General features: G+C 44.6%; 1 protein-coding gene across 1 annotated transcript in view; it reads left to right on the forward strand.

Moving 5' to 3' along the window:
- NCKAP5 (NCK associated protein 5) overlaps nucleotides 1–21,260 on the forward strand; it is a 704,458-nt gene that overhangs the window by 478,234 nt on the left and 204,964 nt on the right. Inside the window, exon 7 of the mRNA XM_085647329.1 lies at nucleotides 10,855–10,893. Coding sequence (XP_085503455.1) covers nucleotides 10,855–10,893 — 39 coding nt within the window. The remainder of the gene's footprint in view (nucleotides 1–10,854; nucleotides 10,894–21,260) is intronic.

Consider the following 21,260-nt stretch of genomic DNA (forward strand, 5'->3'; position numbering starts at 1 on the left):
AAACTATGAAACAAAATCATATAGACCCGAGTGAATAATCCAGTACAAACCTTTATATTATTATTTTTTCCTACCACGCAGTTCATTCAGAAACACAAATACCTAAGTAACCCGACAAGGAGGCTCATTATAGAGCAGTCGCGATTGTTAAAAAAAACTCTCTTAAGGGGGTGCCAGTACCCAAAGTAAATCATCATAGATTGCGAAGTGGGTCGCACACCGCTCGTCATACTAGCAAATAGCCCCATAGGATTCTGGAGAATGTAGTGACAGCGGCGGGTACACCTATGCCACGAGTAAAAAGTTTAAAATGCCATCCCTGGACACGTGTTTCGAGGTAATTGCCTCTCGTCAGCAGGGAGCAGGTACGTATGCGGGGTGCTGTAGACTGCCAAAAATTATCAGGTATAGTACCTCTCACGGCGCGCGGGTGCGGGATCCGGGCTCGTCAACCCATAGCTCAGGGAGCTTTAAATACAAAATGCGAAGTGGGTCGCACACCGCTCGTCATACTAGCAAATAGCCCCATAGGATTCTGGAGAATGTAGTGACAGCGGCGGGTACACCTATGCCACGAGTAAAAAGTTTAAAATGCCATCCCTGGACACGTGTTTCGAGGTAATTGCCTCTCGTCAGCAGGGAGCAGGTACGTATGCGGGGTGCTGTAGACTGCCAAAAATTATCAGGCATAGTACCTCTCACGGCGCGCGGGTGCGGGATCCGGGCTCGTCAACCCATAGCTCAGGGAGCTTTAAATACAAAATGCGAAGTGGGTCGCACACCGCTCGTCATACTAGCAAATAGCCCCATAGGATTCTGGAGAATGTAGTGACAGCGGCGGGTACACCTATGCCACGAGTAAAAAGTTTAAAATGCCATCCCTGGACACGTGTTTCGAGGTAATTGCCTCTCGTCAGCAGGGAGCAGGTACGTATGCGGGGTGCTGTAGACTGCCAAAAATTATCAGGTATAGTACCTCTCACGGCGCGCGGGTGCGGGATCCGGGCTCGTCAACCCATAGCTCAGGGAGCTTTAAATACAAAATGCGAAGTGGGCCGCACACCGCTCGTCATACTAGCAAATAGCCCCATAGGATTCTGGAGAATGTAGTGACAGCGGCGGGTACACCTATGCCACGAGTAAAAAGTTTAAAATGCCATCCCTGGACACGTGTTTCGAGGTAATTGCCTCTCGTCAGCAGGGAGCAGGTACGTATGCGGGGTGCTGTAGACTGCCAAAAATTATCAGGTATATTACCTCTCACGGCGCGCGGGTGCGGGATCCGGGCTCGTCAACCCATAGCTCAGGGAGCTTTAAATACAAAATGCGAAGTGGGTCGCACACCGCTCGTCATACTAGCAAATAGCCCCATAGGATTCTGGAGAATGTAGTGACAGCGGCGGGTACACCTATGCCACGAGTAAAAAGTTTAAAATGCCATCCCTGGACACGTGTTTCGAGGTAATTGCCTCTCGTCAGCAGGGAGCAGGTACGTATGCGGGGTGCTGTAGACTGCCAAAAATTATCAGGTATAGTACCTCTCACGGCGCGCGGGTGCGGGATCCGGGCTCATCAACCCATAGCTCAGGGAGCTTTAAATACAAAATGCGAAGTGGGTCGCACACCGCTCGTCATACTAGCAAATAGCCCCATAGGATTCTGGAGAATGTAGTGACAGCGGCGGGTACACCTATGCCACGAGTAAAAAGTTTAAAATGCCATCCCTGGACACGTGTTTCGAGGTAATTGCCTCTCGTCAGCAGGGAGCAGGTACGTATGCGGGGTGCTGTAGACTGCCAAAAATTATCAGGTATATTACCTCTCACGGCGCGCGGGTGCGGGATCCGGGCTCGTCAACCCATAGCTCAGGGAGCTTTAAATACAAAATGCGAAGTGGGTCGCACACCGCTCGTCATACTAGCAAATAGCCCCATAGGATTCTGGAGAATGTTTAGTCTGCTTTACAGATCAGATGCTTTATTTGGCCAATTTCTTCCTCAAAATATGCTCGTTAAATTGTTCACCCTAATTGAAGGAAGGTTATACAACATAGCGAGCACGCTTTGCAGGCGTAGTGCCTTATTCTCGATGGAGGATACCTGGTCTGCATCTGCATCCTAAAAAGTTACCACATTGGTCTGTAACAGGGAGCAAGCTGTGGGTCGTTGTGAACCACCGCTTGAGCGTCCAAGTCCACAACAGAAATGTAACCTTCTTTGGTTCGTTGAGTAGAAATGGAGAGAGTTTAGGTACAGTGCCACCCAGGCGGGCAACTAGAGCCAAATTTCGGGAGGGGCTGAAAAAGATATCGGGGGGGGGGGGGGTGCGGGCTAAGTCTTCCAGCCATAGGCAGAGTGGCTGTAAAAAGGGGTAAAAACACAACAAAAGCCTCATTAACGAGTAAATGGTCTCTTAAAGACCCGTGAAGTAATCGGGTCCGGCTGCAATTAGACGGACGCCAGCCCGCGAGGCTGTCTCAGCCATGCTGACACACATGACGGGGGGGCTGAAGCCCAGTGAGCCCAATGGGTGTTGCGCGCCTGGTGCCACCAGTGCTTAATTTGAGCCGATGGGTACCGCTGCTTGGCACCTGCACTTAATTCTCAACACCAGCTCTGATCACAGTCCACCACATGGTGGCGCTATCAGTCTAATTTTGAGATGAGCACAACAACAGTGTTAAATAATTCGATATACATTAAAAATAAATAATACCTGCCAACCACGACATTCTTATAGCTTTGGAAGACCTTGAACAGTTGTCACACCTGTAGGAGCGCGATGATTAGTAGTTGCACTGGTGCGGTCATTTGCAGCGCTGCCAAGGGCTATGAGTGGTGCAAACTGCAGGCCGCATGGCCACCTGAGAAGGCCCTGGGCAAGTTTGTCTAGTACACAACCCTTTAAATAATAACTTATATACATTTAGTATATTTGCAGTATAAACAGTTATCAGAACATAGAAAGCACATACAATATTTAGAAACAATGTAACATTAATTTGTTGGACAGTAATCTCAGGTGGAAAGCAGTAACCAGATTAGATCAAGCAGGTTCTAATCATCTTGTAGAAAAATAAAACCTGAAATGGAAAGACACAGAAAAGCTGCACTACTGTACGGATACAGGAATACAAGGTTCACAAACAGCTAACATTTCCAAAGATTTAAACAGACACTGTAACAACTCAGAACGCCCCACATCTCCTTTCAAAATTGGGTACTTTGTATCTATTTGCTATTAATTAAGGGTTGTGACCCCGAAGGTTTTCATATATTTAAACAACAGAAAGCAAACACAAAGGCAACATTAGTGTTGAAGCTACCTGGAATAGAAAAGCATGATATCTGGAAAATTTGTGTGCACGGAAGTGCCAAACGCACACAGACCTGGGCATGTCGTGATGGACAGCGCAATCTACAAACACGACAAAACCCTGCCTGGTAACAGAATATGAACAATGTATCTAATCATATAGGAGAGCGCAAAACGTCCACAAAATCCCCACAAGTCTTAAACTTCAATCTTTCTCATGGAATTAAATATATAAAATGTATTCATTTTTGTTGACACAATAAAACACAATCATATATTCATTTTTATTCAATATAGACAAAGGAAGGAAATCAAGAATTCAATATATTCATAGATATATAGGGAAATCTCTTGAAACCCCATGGACAGAACATCCACAAGAGCTCCTGTGGGTCTGTCGGTCCCTTGTTCGCTGCATCGCTGCGGATGCCTGACTTTGCTGCCATGGCGGCCCCACCGATCGAAGCTTCCTTTCCGGACCTTGGCTGCGATTTAATGTCTGCATGCGGTGCCTCTCTGGGACTGCAGTTGGGACGCGTGGATGACCGCCTTCCTTTCTGGACCCGAAACGCGGTTGCCTGCCATCCCGCAGCTCAGCAGCGAAGAATAGCGAGAATGCGCCAGGGAGAACTTGCCTTCGCCTGCGTGCTGGTCTGTTAAGTGGCTGCCTGGAGTCCCGCTGGCACCTCGTCCGGGGCTTCGAGGGAGATGCGTGGGTCTTGTCTTCCCCCATCAGAGCTGCCTCGAGAGTGCCGTGACGCGGCTGTCCTGATCCCCGAGTTGGTTTCCCTCGCCCTCATTGACGCGCCCGCCTGACCCATGGCTGGCATCCCCTACGAGGCTGCTGCCTGAGCTCCTGCGCCTTCCCTGTTTTTCCCTGGACTTCTGATGTGTTGTGGGTGATCAAGGACCTCTCGACTTCCTTCATTATGGATCTGGTATCTGCCCCCACCCTATTAGGAACATAAACCACTCCCTCCAACATGCTATCTACAGAGATGGCCTGTGGAGACTTCCTCCTTGAGACTACAAGGACAGTAGAGAAATCAACATTCTCCTCTTTCTCATGGCCTGCCTAGGGGTGCCCCGTTGAAGCGCAAGATCTGCAGTTTAAGAGGTTCTGAGTGATTAAAACACCTTAAAATGTGCTAAAATAGAAATATGCAGGGAACAGCTGTGGGCATATTGAGAAGGACAGGGATGACATAGCTGCTGTGCTGGCCTTGTGTCTCTACAGCACATAAGGCAAATAAAATGTAAGGAAAAGTGATATCTTCTCATAGCATGTGGGTAACCAACGACTAGACAGTCATTTTTAGGTTTTTGCTAGAATTAAGGCTCTTTCATGAAGAAGAAATGGTCCGTTGGGTGGTCCTCAGTGAACAGCAGACATTACCCTTCTTGTAAATGGTAGTATTACAAGAAGCATTGACAAAGCTAATAAGTCTTGGCTTTGTGACCTCCTAGTTTTGCCAATACCTTTTACCCATGCTGTAGATCATCCCAATGGTGTGTAGAATGGTTAAATAATGGAAAAAAGCCTATTGTGTCATTTTGTAGGTGTGCAAGTCAAACATGCACTTGCCTATGAAATGATGTGGCTGCTGCTGTTTTCTATTTGGTGATCAAACTCTTATTGCCAAATAAAAGAAAAAAAATGTGTGTTGTTTTGGAAAGCAGATGAGGAAAAGCAAAAAGGATGAGGGGTGCGGAAGTAGCCTTAGGAGTCAGTGGGCGCTGAGGCAACCCTTGGCGCTAGAAGCAACATGGAGGGTGCAGGTGGGGTGGAAGCAACACAGAGGGTGTTGGGGAACCAACTAGGGTAGACAGATAAAGCAGTGTGGATGGTGGGGGAGAAAAGCAAATGGGCAAGAGAGCAATGCGGAGTTGGGAGGGGGAGAAGCACATCGGCGAGAAAGCAATGTGGGGAAGGATGCATACAATAATGAGAGCATCACGGAAAGGGGGCAGGGGAGAACTTCACAGGTGAGAAAGAGAGGTGCACTAGAGAGACAGCTGGAAACACATGCACTGTTGAAGAATGTTTAAACAAAACAAAAAATGTAGCGCCTGAAAAATCCACTAGTGTAAGGACACAGTAATGTGTCCATGCTCCAATGGAGGGACAAACACAAGAATAGTAAGGAAAGCCCTCCACATTAACAAATAAGAAGCAAGCCAATGAGAGTAACAATAAAGCACTGTTGGCTGCTCTCAATCCCAAGCAGTGGGGCAATACATGAGAAATGCCTACATGGACAAAATAATGGGGAAAAACATAAAAGAGCCCTTACCTACTTCTGCTGTATGTTGCCTTGCTACTCTGCTCCTGTCCCAAACCTCGCCTCCCGGATGTCCACAAACTGGTGCACACTGCGCAGGCTCCAAGATGCCAATTCAGATGCTGCTCTCATGCTGGGAATAATATTACCCAATATGAGAGAAGCACTGGGATTGGTCTGAGTGGCCTGGTTTGGCGCTCCGACAGGGCCTGAAAGCCTGTGTCGGTTCTCCACCCGTGCTAAGACAGCCGGTCAAACCAACATTCTCAATTACGGTGCCCACCACCTCTCCTTCCTGCTGCCGACTCTCGGCACGATGGCCCCACCCCCGAAGTAAAACTCAGCTGACTCTGTGAAAAATAGAGTAATAATAAAATAGTTTTATTATCATTTTATTTTTTCACGTTTGCCTCTGCTGGCTGTCAGCAGTGGGGCGACGCTTCTCCGCCATAAGGGAAGAGCCGCTGTTGCAATGAAGCCAACCAATTGTAAACAAACGGCAGGCTCTAACCCAACTGTAAGCTAACAATATGCTTTGGAACTGACAGTGCATGCATGTCTAGTAGGCAACTAAACTAACTATAACAGGGGAATTTCTAGGGTTTTGTACGAGGGAAATGTCCAGCTAACTATAACGCCCCTGAAACCTATGGTTTTTTCAGTGAATATCTAAGGTTTTTTAAATGCCAATTCCTAACTATAACACCCCTGAAACCTTTGGTTTTTTCAGTGACTATATATATAGATATATATAGATATATATATACATAGATACTTACATATATGAATATATATATTAATATATCTATATATATATATATATTATATATATATAGTCCTACATTTGACCGTGATTTGACATTTTCTTTCTTTTCAGAGAACCCTGTTCACTTTACAAATTAAATACTGCAATCCATCACAAATAGACACAAGGTGAACAGCTATATTAACAAAAGAGGCCCAACTTTACATCTGATTATATTGACTTCAATTTAAATAATGTTCTGCTTAAAATGCATAATACTGTTCTGAAGGGGAAACATATAACCAATATTAAATTACAAGGAATTTCAAAGGGACTGCATATGATTTGACAGCAATACCAAAGGTCTAGAGAACAATTTGCTTTATGACTGAGAATACTTAATTAATTCATCAGGATGGGAAAATTAAATCTCCTGTCACTCACTTAAATCTGATCAAGACCGTTTGGCTCTCTTTTCACACTAGCCTGGCTAATTTTTGTTTCCTTTATTTTTCTCTGAGGACTATTTAACGGAAGAGGAATTATTTTGTAGTCAAGAGTGGGTGGTTGTCACTTCATTGTTCTTTTGCACCTTCTGGTGGTAAGGAAACCTCTTGTCGGTAGGCAAAAAAAATGAATTTCCTGAGGTTTGTTCGCTTTTCAGGAATATTAAGCATTATATAAAATGTCTGGGTAGGAGGGCTGCAAGTCTTTGAAAACTTCACATAGCAGCAAAACAGATGGTAACAAATGTGCCAGCTTGACTTGAACAGTTCATAACATTTGTGGTGCAGGCTGTTCATTTGAGTACGTGGCTATTTCGTGTCCCCTTTGCTTTGCAGAACGATCATGTGATCATTTGATGCACAGAAATTTGATAAAGAGATTTACAGGATAACACATTTTGGAACTAAGGAGGGTATGCGAAAACCCTGTCATAACATGTTTGCAAAACAAGCAGTCTGCAAGGAATATAGGCCTGTCTTTTCGCATGCGGTTACAACGCATGCCATAACAACACGGTCGTTACAACGACCACATCGTTATTTCGCATACCGTTACAACGCAAGTCGGAAGAACGACTTGCTTTTAGTGGGCGCTGGATGTTGGAATAGTATAATATACTATTCCAACTCCAGTCTTTGCGGACACTAGGGAAGGTGTTGGATTTTAAATCCAACACCTTCTTCCCCCTTACGCAAGTCGTTCTTCCGACTTTTGTTGTAACGGTATGCAAAATAACAACGCGGTCGTTGTAACGACCGCATTGTTATGGCATGCGTTGTTTAGCATGCGAACAAAAGGCTGTTTACCGTCTGCAAGCTGTCCTTCCCCAAATGTTGTGTGACTGGAGTTAAAATAGTATGTGAACCCACTACTAATACGAAGGTTTTGTAGAGAGGTTTTTGAAAGTGTAAATTTTGGAACCTATGTTTTAGCAAACAATTGCTTTGAAGTCTGTAGTTTCATGCAGAACTCGCCAACCTGTTAGAAGTTTGCCAGTGATCTCCTATAGGCTCTTAGACCACAAGCCTTTTATTATACATAAAAAGACAATTCAGAATATTGTTTCTATAGGGCAGCCCCATGCATTACAATGCTTACTTTCTTTTCCAAATAAGGCCCTGAGATGATAGAGAATTATAGTCGTATTTTAGATTGAATCTAACCACATGCAGTCAAATTTGAATGTTTCTTACAACTCCCAAAGTACCACTTATCAAAACTGGAAGGGTGGGGGGCGGCTTTGCAGTGGTGGGGGCCAGTTTTGTTACCGGCGGCCATTTTTGCAGCGGTGCTGCAATATCGGCCCCCAGTAACAAAGGCAACAAGCAAGTGTTTCCAGCCTCTCGGGGCCAGGCAGTGCTTCCCCAGGGGCTGGCCTGAGAAAACTACCAGGACTGCTTTGGATTCCCAGTCCTGCCCTGTATGGCTGTACAAATGTTTTCCAGCAAACAGAGCCACCCATTGCTACAAAATTGAAAAGACCACACTTTCCTAGCCTTTAAATTTGGTGAGGGCACCGAGAGGATTGCCATTATAAAATCTCACAGCTTTTGTTTGCTCCATGTGTCTCCCATCCTTTTTTTGAGGCCCTTAGTCTACAAACTTTCATGCTTCCAAGCACATTTTCCAACTTCTGAAGCATACAATGTGCATTGTGGGGAGGGGGGCAAGAAACACACATGTGGCAACGACCTTGCATTAAATGTATTAACACAAACGTATAGAAATGTTATAGAACCCTGGAAATTCGAAGTATTCATAAAACAAAGTAACTTGCAGAAATACGCATACCACAATTTCTGATGAGTGTTATGTTGACTTTTTATTTATAGATCGGTCAGCAGTTATTTGCACTTTAGCTTGCCCCAACAATAATAGCAAACATATATTTACCTATTATTTGATGTTGCCCTTTATCAAAACAGAATGCAAAAATAGGGTTTTGTAATAATTCTGTTATTTGATTAAATACTTGAAGCAAGCGGAAATGAATGTGGTCAAACTCTAGCATACTCACAATTCCCAGTTGGATATAGAGTTAAACTAATCAATGGTCAGTAATCTGATTCGAGTCAATTACACACTGTAGTGTGAATGTCCTGAAACCACTGTCTGATGATAGTAAGTATTTTCACTGTCTGCAACTGTTTATGTAGCAAGCTGTCAGTATAGATCTACCATTTAGTCAATAACATATCAAGAAACAATTAAGGTCCATGAACACGTCCAGACTGTAATCTACTCCCCTGTACTAGGTGCAGGAAAACATTTCTCGATTAGAAAGGGATTATCAAGATGTAGAAACAAACAGAAAACTGATAAACATAGAATGGTTTTGATTTTATATTTGTGCAAACTGCACCAGTTTGTGGTATTCACTGAATACGGGTTTCAAAAGTATATTAAATGTGCTGTTTCCTACCAGGGTGATAAATCCATATTACATCTTCGAGAAATAGTTATCAAAAGGTTTATGTACTAAGTAAACCATCGGGTGTCAAAGTCCAATTATTAGCATGTTAAAAAAAAAGGTACTAAACCTTTGGAAATATGAATATGTTGCTATCATTGTCCTTACTCTAAATGTTACTAGACCACACGTGAAAAGCATTTCACACTCATTTGTAATCATTCAAAATAACCATCATGTCGTCAAATGTTACCCTGGATACAGTACATGCATACTTCGTATACTGTAAGTAGAGCATATGTTTGTACTGTATACTCCAAAGCATACGCACTTTAATTTGTAAACATTTTTGGTAAGGCTAGGATTCTTTCCCGACTATAGTCCTACCAGAGTAGACATAGGAACTAGCCTCATATGTGTTGCAGACTTTATGAGGAAAGTGATCACTATTATTAGCAATATGGTATAGTTGTGGCATACTTGTCAACCATTCAGCAGACTTCTGTATGGTTCATAAAGCCACAGATAAGTCATCACAGTCACACCAGGTTCCAATTTGAGAGGCCAGCTGAGGAGAGTCTTGGCATGGGTTACAACCAACTCCACCCTGAGACCAAGTTTATATGACACAAAGTACTGTATTATAGTGCCTCGGTGGCTGGTGAGTGCTTGCTTCGAAGCAGCGCGTAAGAGCAATACAGGAAGTATTAGTGTTATTTGAAATTCCAATGTGTCAAAGGAAAACTGGTTCTCTAGTCACCAAGACAGATAACTTATTACCTGACCTAAAGATGAAGCAATCAGGAGTTGAATGCAGTGTATCTGATAAATACGCAGGATGACAGCCTAGAGTAAAAAAAAAAAAAAAAGGAGAGGCTCCTTGGCAGAAAAAAAAGGTAACTGAGTACCAAATGGGCTTCTTAGCAAAAAAATTCAATTTCAATATGTGAAAGTCTAAGTTTTGGTGCAAATCCAAAGAAAGTGATGGCTAAGGCAAATGATATGTGACTTTGCAATGGATAAACACACCAGTGACTACCAGCATCCTGATTTACATAATGTAAAGAACAATTATGAGGGACAAGCAAAAAGCACTAAAGGTTCTGAGCCAGGCATGAAAGCAAGAAGAAGAAACTCGAAAGGTTTGCACTCATAATGACAAGGATCTGTTAAAACAAATGCCCCTGCTCAAGTGGGGAATACTGGCATATATAAAAACAATTATTGATCAAATTATGCAGCCGAAGTATCACTGTGATATGAGAGTGAGTTTCACATTGGTAATTGTGAGGCAGCTGAACCTATATGGGCCACACGGACCGTCTGAGGAATGCCAACCTTTGTATACCAGGCAGATATGGAACATGGATAAACAGTTTTAAAAATAATGTATTCTACTTCAGAAGAAGGCACCAAACCACAGACATGAAGAGGTTTAGGACTAGATAAGGATCCTTTGCACCATCTAATGTTGCTTGAGTGACATGAAGTACTGAAAACGTGAATGTCATGGCATATATATACATTCTATTTGAATTTTTTTTTAATTTTTTAATGTATTAATGTTATTTTTGTTGTTTTTGTTCTCCTCCAAGGTTGCCAACCAGGTTGTACAAGCACTGCTGACTCAAAAGGTTGGTAATTTATCTTCTGATCAAATATAATAATTAAGTAGATGCATGTATTGTTAAAATTAATACCAGATGACTTTGTAAATGGATAGATGAGGTGATGATCTTGCGTGGAACCATCAATAACAGGTATTAGCTAGAAACGCATTCTTTCTTCAGAATGTTTCTTTTTAACTGCATTTAAAAGGAATAATTGCAGCCTGTATATCTTAATGCCTTCTCTATATTTATTTATTTAACTATATAGTATTAATATGTCACCTTTAAAACACCTCAGTGCCTTTTTCAAGCTTAGTACAGGAACTGGTGTGAATCATTGTGCCAGGTGGGTTGGTTGAAAGGGAGTGCCCCCGGAATATTGAATCAACAATATCAATGGGAAAGACTATGGAGGACATTCTATCAAAGATAAAATGTCGACCGGTAAATAACCCTAGATTCCATCTCCTCATATATGTACCTATGCTGTACATATATATTCAAGGTTCCTAGAATTGGAATAGGGAATAGAAAATCTATAATTCGCTCTATGCACTAACCTTTCTATATTTTGTCCCTCGATATCCTGTCATCGATATTAGTATGCCACAATATTGTTGACGTCGATATTCAGTAGTATGATCATTGAAATATATTGCCAGCATATTGTTTCTCCGGCATCAGATGGGCATTGAGAAAAGGATCCAGGTAGCGTGAATTTACGAGAGGGAGGTGATTTCTAAATTAAGCCAGCTGGATTTCATATCAAGGAAAAGGGCACTGGAGTACCTGTTTGTATGTTTCAGTGATTTTCAGGGAAAACCCTAGTATTTTTCTTTGCATAAACAGTAGCCTTTATTTATTTATTTTAAACATTTTATTGGCATTTTATTATACATGTTGACAATCGTTACTTCAGTGGAATATTCTTTAGTGCATACAATAGACGACAAAAACATATTTTGCAGTGGTGCATCTTTTACATTAGGTACTAGGTTCCCAAACCCCTTTGTGTTTACTGTTGTGCTATGCTTTGCGGCGTATTCTCTATGCCCTCTTTTCACCAAGGTCATTCGCTGTCTTCTGATACTGCATTTCTTGTGGGGGTTCACAGATATCACCACAGAACCTATTCCAGTTTCCCCACACCCAAGCCCATTTTTTAGGGCAACCCCGGTGGATGTAGACTGACTTCTCAGTTATCATTGTGTCGTCCATATCACAGCACCATTGTCGATGTGTCGGGGACATTCCCAAACCCCAGTGTCGTGCTACATTACGCTTTGCTAATGCTAGTCCTAGTGTTATCCAATCTTGAGCTGCGTGGTTCAGGTCTGTGGGTTCCCAAATGTTGAGCAAACATCTTTTTGGTTCTGGTGTGACCTTTACTCTGGTGACCTGTGACATTGTGTGCAGAAATGCCTCCCTGAAGCGAGTGATTACCAGGCAGTCCCAGATCGTGTGCCAGAAGGTGCCTATGGCACCACATTGTCTGAGGCAGAGCGGAGTATCCGCCCTACCTAGCTTATGCAGCAGGATGCGCGTGTAGTAGATGCGATGTATGAGTTTTAGCTGTATTAGTTTTAATGTGGAAGGTATCGCAACTTCCCTTAGGGACGCCAGGGCTGCATGCCAGTTCTCCTCATCTAGGTCTCCCATATCTGTTTCCCACCGTTCCTTAAGGGCTGTCCTGGGGTCAAGCTGATTATTAATTATTTTTCTGTATGTCAGAGAGATGGCTTTTTTGCTTAGGTGGTCTGTAAGGAGTCTGTGTTCCAGTGGTGAGGCCTCCGGGAGTTGCGTGGCTATTGGAATCGCTGCCATGAGTGCGTGTCTAACCTGCACATATCTGTAGGTTTCTGTCTGCGCCAGTTTGTAGGTGGCTTGCAGTTGGGCAAATTGGATAACTTTGCCTTTTTTCCGCAGGTCTCCCACCCTGGAGAGGCCTATTAGGTCCCATTGCCGGAATCCCTTAGTGTTGCGCAATTTCCCTAGTTTTTAGGTGTCCCATAGAGGCGTCGCCTGCGTAAGAGTCCCTTCCCATCCTAACGCTCTCTATGCCGCATGCCAGACTTGGATTTTGTGGGCCACGGTGCCTGTGTGGGTCGTCTTTCCAGATCTATTATATAGCGCCCCCATGATCCCTTCTTTTTCTAGGAGATGCCTATCCATGCGGAATGCTGGGTCTTCCTGTGGTGCATGAAGCCATTGGTTTATCACAGTGAGCTGTGATGCCCAGTAGTACATTTGTATATGTGGGAGGGCTATCCCTCCATCATACCAGCCTTTCACTAGTTTCTTCATGGCGATACGGGCTGATCTCCCGTCCCATAACAATTTGGTTACCTCAGCGCTTATCATCGTGAAGTAGGAGAGGGGGACCGGAAAGGGGGTATTCTGAAAGATAGATAAGAATCTGGGCAGTGCCATCATTGTGAAGAGGGCTGCTCTGCCCAGTAAAGTAAGTGGTAGTGAACGCCAATGTTTGGCGTTTCGGCTGAATCGCGTCAGGGGCTTCATAAGGTTTTATTCTGTGAAGAGTGTGGTCTGAAAGGTAACGTATATGCCAAGATACTTGAAACCCTGTTCCGCCATTTGAATTTCACAATTGCGCAGCAGTCTGGGCGGGGGGCCGTGTAGGACATACAGAAGTGATTTCGACCAGTTGATAGTATAACCTGAGGCCCTGCCATATACTGCACAAATGTCTAGTAAGCAGTTGATGGATCGCGATGGGGACATCAAATAAAGCAGTACATCGTCAGCATATAGTGATATGCGATCTTCTCAACCCATTGTCCACCTCAACCCCCGGATAACTGGGTCCTGACGTATCCAAGCCACCAATGGTTCCAATACTATCACAAATAAGAGTGGGGAAAGTGGGCAGACCTGCCTCGTTCCTTTTCCAAGGGGGAAATCCGCTGAGATTCGGCCGTTTGCCACCACCTGCGCCAAAGGTTTATTGTATAGTAGGCGTATCCATTTGCAGAATTTGGGCCTGAAGCCCACATGTTGAAGTACTGCAAAAAGGGAGGGCCATTCTATCATGTCGAATGCCATTCGTGCATCCAGGGAAAGAATAACTGCGTCCTCATCAATCGTTGACGCTCGTGCCAGGACACTCTTGGAGTCTCCGGGGATTCAGGGCCGGGTTACGGTTAGGCATGAAGCCTGACTGATCCGGATGGATCAGCATTGTGAGGTATGGCTGTAATCTCATTGCCAGTACTTTGGCCAATATTTTCGCCTCAGCGTTTATCAGGGATATAGGTCTATAAGACATGCATTCCTGCGGTGGCTTGCCGGTTTTGTGAATCACCACTATGGTCGCCAGGCGCTGGTCTCTGGGCAATTCCCCCAGTTCTAAACCTGCCTTGTACATGCTGAGTAGGTGTGGCGTAAGTTGGGTCACTGTCCTTTTATAAAATTCCACCGGGATGCCATTTGGTCCTAGGGCTTTTCCCAGGTGTAGTGCACCGATTGCTAAGGCAAGCTCATCTGGAGATAGCTCGGTCCCAAGCGCCAGGGCGGCGTCCTGCGGTAGTGTGGGCATGCGAATTTCTTTCAGGAAGGCTAGATTGTCGTCGATTGTGTTGTTAGCTGTGGGTGTGTACACCGTTTTATAATGTGAGGCTAGTGCTTCCACTATTTGCTGGGGGTCCGAAGTCACAGCCCCATTTTCGAACCGGAGTTGGGCTATCCATCGGTTGGATCAGTCCTTTTTGTCCAACCAGGCGAGAAGCTTGCCAGCTTTGTCGCCCAATTCGTAAATCGTGTGTTATGTGGCTGTGAGCTTGGCCTTCGCTTCCTCACAAGCAAATGCCTTGTATTCCTGCTGCGTTAAATGTAGCCTATGTGTTGTGTCTTCGTTAATATCTAGTGCATGATTGGCCTCTGCCACAGCTGCTCCCTATTCTAACGTTTCCATATGCAGTCTCTGCGACTTCTTGTGCCCAGCGATCAGTGAGATTGCATGACTCCGCAGTACTGTTTTGTACGCTTCCCACAGTGTTAGAGGTGAGGATACTGAGTGTTCGTTTTTGGCGAAGTAGTGTTTTGTGGCTGTACGCAGCCCCTTGTCTATTTTTCGGTTTTTAAGATACCCTGGGTATAGTGGGAATAGCCGCCGTCGAGTTGCCCAGTAGCCTTTATTTGATGCTCTTGGGTCCTCGATTGCTGCTCCCATTTTCTGCCAAACAAAATCCAGTGTATACTATTCATATATCTTCCCAATACCCTTCACTTTCATCACATAAATCACCATCACGTAAATCACCCAGATCCCAACATGCCAATTCCAAACCCTAGTATCTATTTTAAAATGACATCCTCACACCCTGACTAAAAGAATCTGTCATGTATTCATTTCAGACAGTCCTCTGGCACCGAAATGTTTACACTTAGAACCTTTTAATTTCCCTTTGGTTAAAGGAGATCTTCTTTGTGGAACTGCTGTACCTTTCAATGTAACATTCTACAGAATGTACAGTAAAAAAAGTCTCATTCATATCTCACTAAGTCAGACTTTAGACTCACTAAAAAACCATCACACTTCTCAAGATAAACTGCAGTAGGGTCATAATCTCTGTGTATTACACAGAGGCCATTCAGTATTGCGAGCCAGAGGCCTTAATAATTTAGCCAGTTTCCTTTACACCTTGCAGTGGCTTAACCACAGCTCTTCATAATGGAATGCAATTGGGTTCTTCCCCAGTATGAAATAGCCCATCTATAGCATTGCTGAAATGCAGGACCTGAGACTGATTTTATATATTAGGAAACTGTGTTGCATCTTGTCAGGGCTGAGTCTGCTACATTGTCCACTAGGAGCTAAGCAGGCTCCAATAATTGTGCCTGATGTATGAATGCATTAATAGCACTAGACAAGTATATCTTCAAGAGGAAAGAAATGTTAAAATCCTAACTAGGTTTCATAGGCCAGCCAACCTTGGTCTCCTGCAATACAAAAACTCAAAAATCAACCTATGATTTGAAATAAGAGTGTACCTTCTTATTGACTTGAAACACCATACCAAGAGTCAAGATAGAAAACCAACACTGATGAGTTTTAAAAAGTCAGTTCAATCAATCAATCAATCATGGCATTTGTAGAGCGCACTACATACCTGCGAGGGTCTCAAGGCGCCGGGGGGGGGGGGGGGGGGGGGCTGCTACTGTTCGAAGAGTCAAACTTGAGAAGGTTTCTGAAGGTCACAAGGTCTTCGGTCTGCCGTAGGCGGATGGGGAGGGTGTCCCATGTCTTGGCGGTGAGGTGAGAGAATGATCTGCCGCCGGCGGACACTCTTTGGATGCGGGGGACGGTGGCGAGGGCGTGGTCTGCGGAGCAGGTGGGTGGGGGTGTAGAGGCTGAGTCGGCTGTTGAGGTACGTTGATCCGGTGTTGTGGAGTGCCTTGTGTGCATGGGTGAGGAGTTTGAAGGTTATCCTCTTGTTGACAGGGAACCAGTGCAGGTCTCTCAGGTGGGGTGTGATGTGGCTGCGGCAAGGGATGTCGAGGATCAGGCGTGCAGAGGCGTTCTGGAGTTTGGCTGCGGCTCTTGCGTAGAGTGCATTTCCGCAGTCCAGTCTACTGCTGACGCGGGCCTGGGTGACCGTCCTTCTTGTTTCAGTGGGGATCCACTTGAAGATCCTGCGAAGCATGCCGAGGCTGTTGAAGCAGGAGGAGGAGACGGCGTTGACCTGCTTCGTCATGGAGAGGGTAGAGTCGAAGATGACCCCTAGATTGCGTGCATGGTCGGTGGGTGTTGGGGGCGTTCCTAGTGCAGTCGGCCACCAGGAGTCGTCCCAGGCCGAGGGGGTGGATCCGAGGATGAGGACCTCCGTCTTGTCCGAGTTCAGCTTCAGTCGGCTGTTCCTCATCCAGTCGGCGACGGCCTTCATTCCTTCGTGGAGGTTGGTTTTGGCGTTTTGGGGGTCCTTGGTGAGGGAGAGGATCAGCTGGGTGTCGTCGGCGTAGGAGATGATGTTGAGGTGGTGCCGTCGTGCGATGTGGGCGAGTGGTGCCGTGTAGACGTTGAACAACGTTGGGCTGAGGTATGAGCCTTGGGGTACGCCGCAAATGATCTTAGTGGCTTCGGAGCGGAAGGGGGGGAGGTGAACGCTCTGTGTTCTGCCGGAGAGGAAGGAGGAGGTCCAGTCAAGGGCCATCTCTTGGATTCCAGCGTCGTAGAGGCGTGTTCGTAGTGTGCGGTGGCAGACCGTGTCGAAGGCGGCTGACAGGTCCAGGAGGATGAGGGCCACGGTTTCTCCGTTGTCTAGCAAGGTCCTGATGTCATCGATGGCGGCGATGAGGGCAGTTTTAGTGCTGTGGTTGCTGCGTAACCCGGACTGGGACGGGTCCAGGATGCTGTTCTCCTCGAGGAAGCTCCTCAGGTGTTTGTTGATGGCATTTTCGATGATCTTCGCCGGGAACGGGAGCAGGGAGATGGGTCGGAAGTCCTTGAGGTCCTTGGGGTCCGCCTTGGGTTTCTTGAGTAAGGCGTTGATCTCTGCATGCTTCCAGCTCTCCGGGAAGGTTGCTGTCTCGAAGGAGATGTTGATGGTTTTCCGGAGATGGGGTGCGATGGTGCTGCTGGCTTTGTTGAAGATGTGGTGTGGGCAGGGGTCTTCCTGGAATCCGGAGTGGACGGTGTTCATGATCTTGATGGTGTTGCCGTCATTGATGTTGGTCTAGGTGACCAGGCGGTTGGTGCGGGTGGTGGTCGTGGGAGCGGGGGTCTCAGTGGTTGCCGGGGTGGTGACGGCGTTGCAGCTGTCGTGAATGTCTGCGATCTTGCGACGGAAGAAGGTGGCCAGCGAGTCGCACAGGTCTTGTGAAGGTGGGATGTCGTTGGTGTTGGAGCTGGGGTTGGAGAGTTCCTTCACAATGTTGAAGATCTCTTTGCTGTTGTGTGCGTTGTTGTCTAGGCGGCCTTTGAAGGAGGTCGTTTTGGCGGATCTGATGAGGTGGTGGTGTCTGCAGGTGGAGTTCTTGTGGGCTGTTCGTTCACGGATTCCGTTTTTTTCGAATTTTTGGCAGGTTCGCTTGGAGGCCTGGAGGTCTTCGGTGTACCAGCTGGCTTTCTTGCTAGTGTGGGTGTTGGAGGGCTTCTTGAGCGGGGCGAGGGTGTTGGCACAGTTGTTGATCCACTGTTTGAGGTTGCGTGCGGCGGTGTCGGGGTCGGTCGAATATGCGGGTGGTCTCCGGGCAAGGGTGGTGGAAAGCTGGTCTTCGGTGACTTTGCTCCAGCAGCGGCGCAGCATCTGTTGGGTGCGGTGGTGCGTGGTGGGTTAAAACTTCCATCTTTGTCTTCTCAAATAATTGTCATATTTATTGATTCCAGGAGATGGAGATCTCCCACTGCTGCTTTTTACTGGAAGGGCTGACTTTCAGTGACTCTCCGACGGTCTAGTTCCTAGAGACAAGTTGGTTTGTGATGATCACATTATAAATCAAATAAAAACTAAGATATGTGTATCAAGCGAACTCATCATATGCTCATAGTGACACACCACCAGGTATCATGACACAAACCAGTCTCCCACCGTCAACTTACAAGATGTGTAAGGAGGTGTGGTTTGAGGAATGAGATGTGATGTAATGGCCCAATAACTAATGTTAGCCTAGTTTTGGCACTTGACAGAATAGCATGTGATGCTCAGCAAATCACTCTGTCTTTCTGTGCCTCAAATTCTAAATATGTGTGATGAAGGTAAGTGAAAAATAATTGTACTGTGTGGTATATAGTACCAGCCAAATGACATATTCTTACCCTAAAACAATCAGTTCCTTCTTTTGTCAGGTGGACCCTACACACTACACAATACTAAATAGAGAACCCCGTATTTATGATGTTCCTGCTACAGTAAAAGTATTCTCTGTCCTACTGCTCGGTGGGGTGATATCTTCATTATATGAATCAATCAATCAATGAAGGTTTGTAGAGCGCGCTACTCACCCGTGAGGGTATCAAGGCGCTGGGGGAGGGGGTGTGAGCAGCTCCATTTGGGTCATCCGAAGAGCCAGGTCTTGAGGTCCTTTCTGAATTACCTAAATGGATTGATTCTGAGGTTTACACAGGGACACTGAGTAAGGACCATGTATAGCTGTCTCACTAAATTAAACCTTAATGGCTGATATCTGACATCTGCAGATCACATGTTCAAGTCTCAACAATATTTAATCAGACATCAGTGATTTCAATGATAGAACACTGAGTGCCATTAAATTGTCTCGAACCTATTTACAAACACTTTAAAACATAAGAAATGCGGTACACAGTACTGTGTAAGATGGAGTTATTGTTTTTACTAGAGCTGCAAAAAATGTTAAACCTGCCTTAAATCTCCTTTTCAGTGTCACTTAAAACTTGACTAAAATCACTACAGCCACACACAATTATGCATTGTTTATTAAACACAGAGTAGTTGTAGATGAGTTTGTCAATATGCGAAAGACAAGATAAACACAACAGAAATATGGTAAATCCAAAGGGAGACAAAGATAAGCATTGCTACTTTTGGTACTCAGCACGGTATCATTCTGTGCATTGGTAAATCATACATGGGGTAGTCGGGCAAAGAAAATATATGTAAACATTCCAAGGAGCTTTTCAGTGACTCATACATCCATCATCCCTGTGCTTATAGCAAGCATAATGTAGCAGAGATCTTAACATAATGATCCAAGGTTAGACCTGGTGTTAACTAATCAGGAACATTTGGACCCTATCCAGTGGGTGCCTACTGGTCATGTAATAATTACCATCCAATAATCTCTGAAGAATTGCAAAGCACATCAGTGAAAAGTAAAGGCTATTTGACTAGAGGCAAGTGATTAAATCAAAGGCATCTTTGCAGTCGAGGTTTATGTTTTCTGAACATCTGAATCAGAAAACAGAAAATGTACAATTATTATTGCGTGAAATCACTCTTCTCGTCAAACAAGCTGAATGTTGCATCAGAAAGAAAATGCATTATTGTATTCAAAGAAAGTAGTACAAGTGAGTGTATCAAACCTGCATAAACTAATGAGGTGTCAGTGAGTTCTAGAGTAGGACCTTATATATGAGAGTGTTTGCACAGTAGACAAAGGCAGTTAAGGCAGTGAAAATGCCACAGTGGTAGAAAAATAGCATAGAGCCGCAACAAGGTAAACAGGTTCTGTAAATTAAGCTGGAGATTGTAATAAGGGAAAAGGTTGAACTTTAATATTAAAATGAGGGAGAGATGTTGTGTCTACAAGGAATGTGTACATGTAAAATTATTTAGTGAATACATTCATAAAATACTGACAGTAAATAAACCTTAATATGCAATTGGTTTTGAAAATATTGTCAATGAAAATACTAATGTGTACTGAAAGAAGTTTACACACTAAAAAAGTGTTTAATGCATTAAATCAGTGGGACTACTGAATCCACCACTTCCTAGTTTCGAACGTAGAAAGACATGCTGGAAATATTTATTTTAATTTTGTGAGTTGTATATAGCGCGAACTAGACCCAAGGGTATCAGGTCGCTTTATAGGAATTACATAAAGATTGATTCCAGGAGCTATAACCATAGGGTACAGCTTTTCGGGATTTACATATGCATCATTGACATTGTTGACAGTAGGCATATCTACAAGTCGTACAATATAGGAAGAGAAGAGTCATACAATATAGGGTAGGAAGCAGGTAAACAGGGCTCATTTACAGGACAGGACACAGTGGATAGCAAATATTAGTACAGTATATGGTAGTGGTGGGGTATCCAGTGGAGGAATGTGACTGAGTTCAGAGTTATCAGTGAGTTTGTTGGATGGGGTACAAGGTAGGTCAAGCAGGGTAGTAAAGGTGGATTAGTTCATGGGTTTATTGTGAGATGCAGTTTTAAATGTTTCCTGAAGTGAAGGTAGGGTTGGTTGTCAAGCAGTTCTATGGGAAGGGCATTCTAAATTCTCAGGCATTACCAGAGAAGTATCTAGTGAGGGACTTGGTTTTCTTGAATTTGGGACGGATGAGGAGAAGGGTCTGGAGCTTCGTAGCGTTTTTTTTGTCCTGCTTTACGGAGTTTATTAGCGAGGTAGGAGGAGTTCCAGAATAGAGAGCTCTGTGTGTTGTGGAGGTTGTTTTGAATATACTCCTTTCTTCAATTGATAACCAGTTGGGTTTTTTGAGGGTGGAAGTGATGTGGTTGAATCAGCTCTCTCCAGAGATCAGTCTAGCCTCTGCACTCAGTGTGGACTTCATTGGTGGGTTTTTGGAGTGCCTGTGACCGTTGCGTTGCTGTAGTCCAGCTTGGAAAGGACAAGAGATTGGATTACGGTCTTCAAGTCCGCAGAAGGGTTAAAAGGTTTGATTTTTTAATATATTTCAAAGTGTAGAAAGAAGTGCCCTGAAATCC

Source organism: Triturus cristatus, chromosome 3_2 (assembly GCF_964204655.1).
Source record: "Triturus cristatus chromosome 3_2, aTriCri1.1, whole genome shotgun sequence".
In the NCBI taxonomy this organism is placed as follows: domain Eukaryota; kingdom Metazoa; phylum Chordata; class Amphibia; order Caudata; family Salamandridae; genus Triturus; species Triturus cristatus.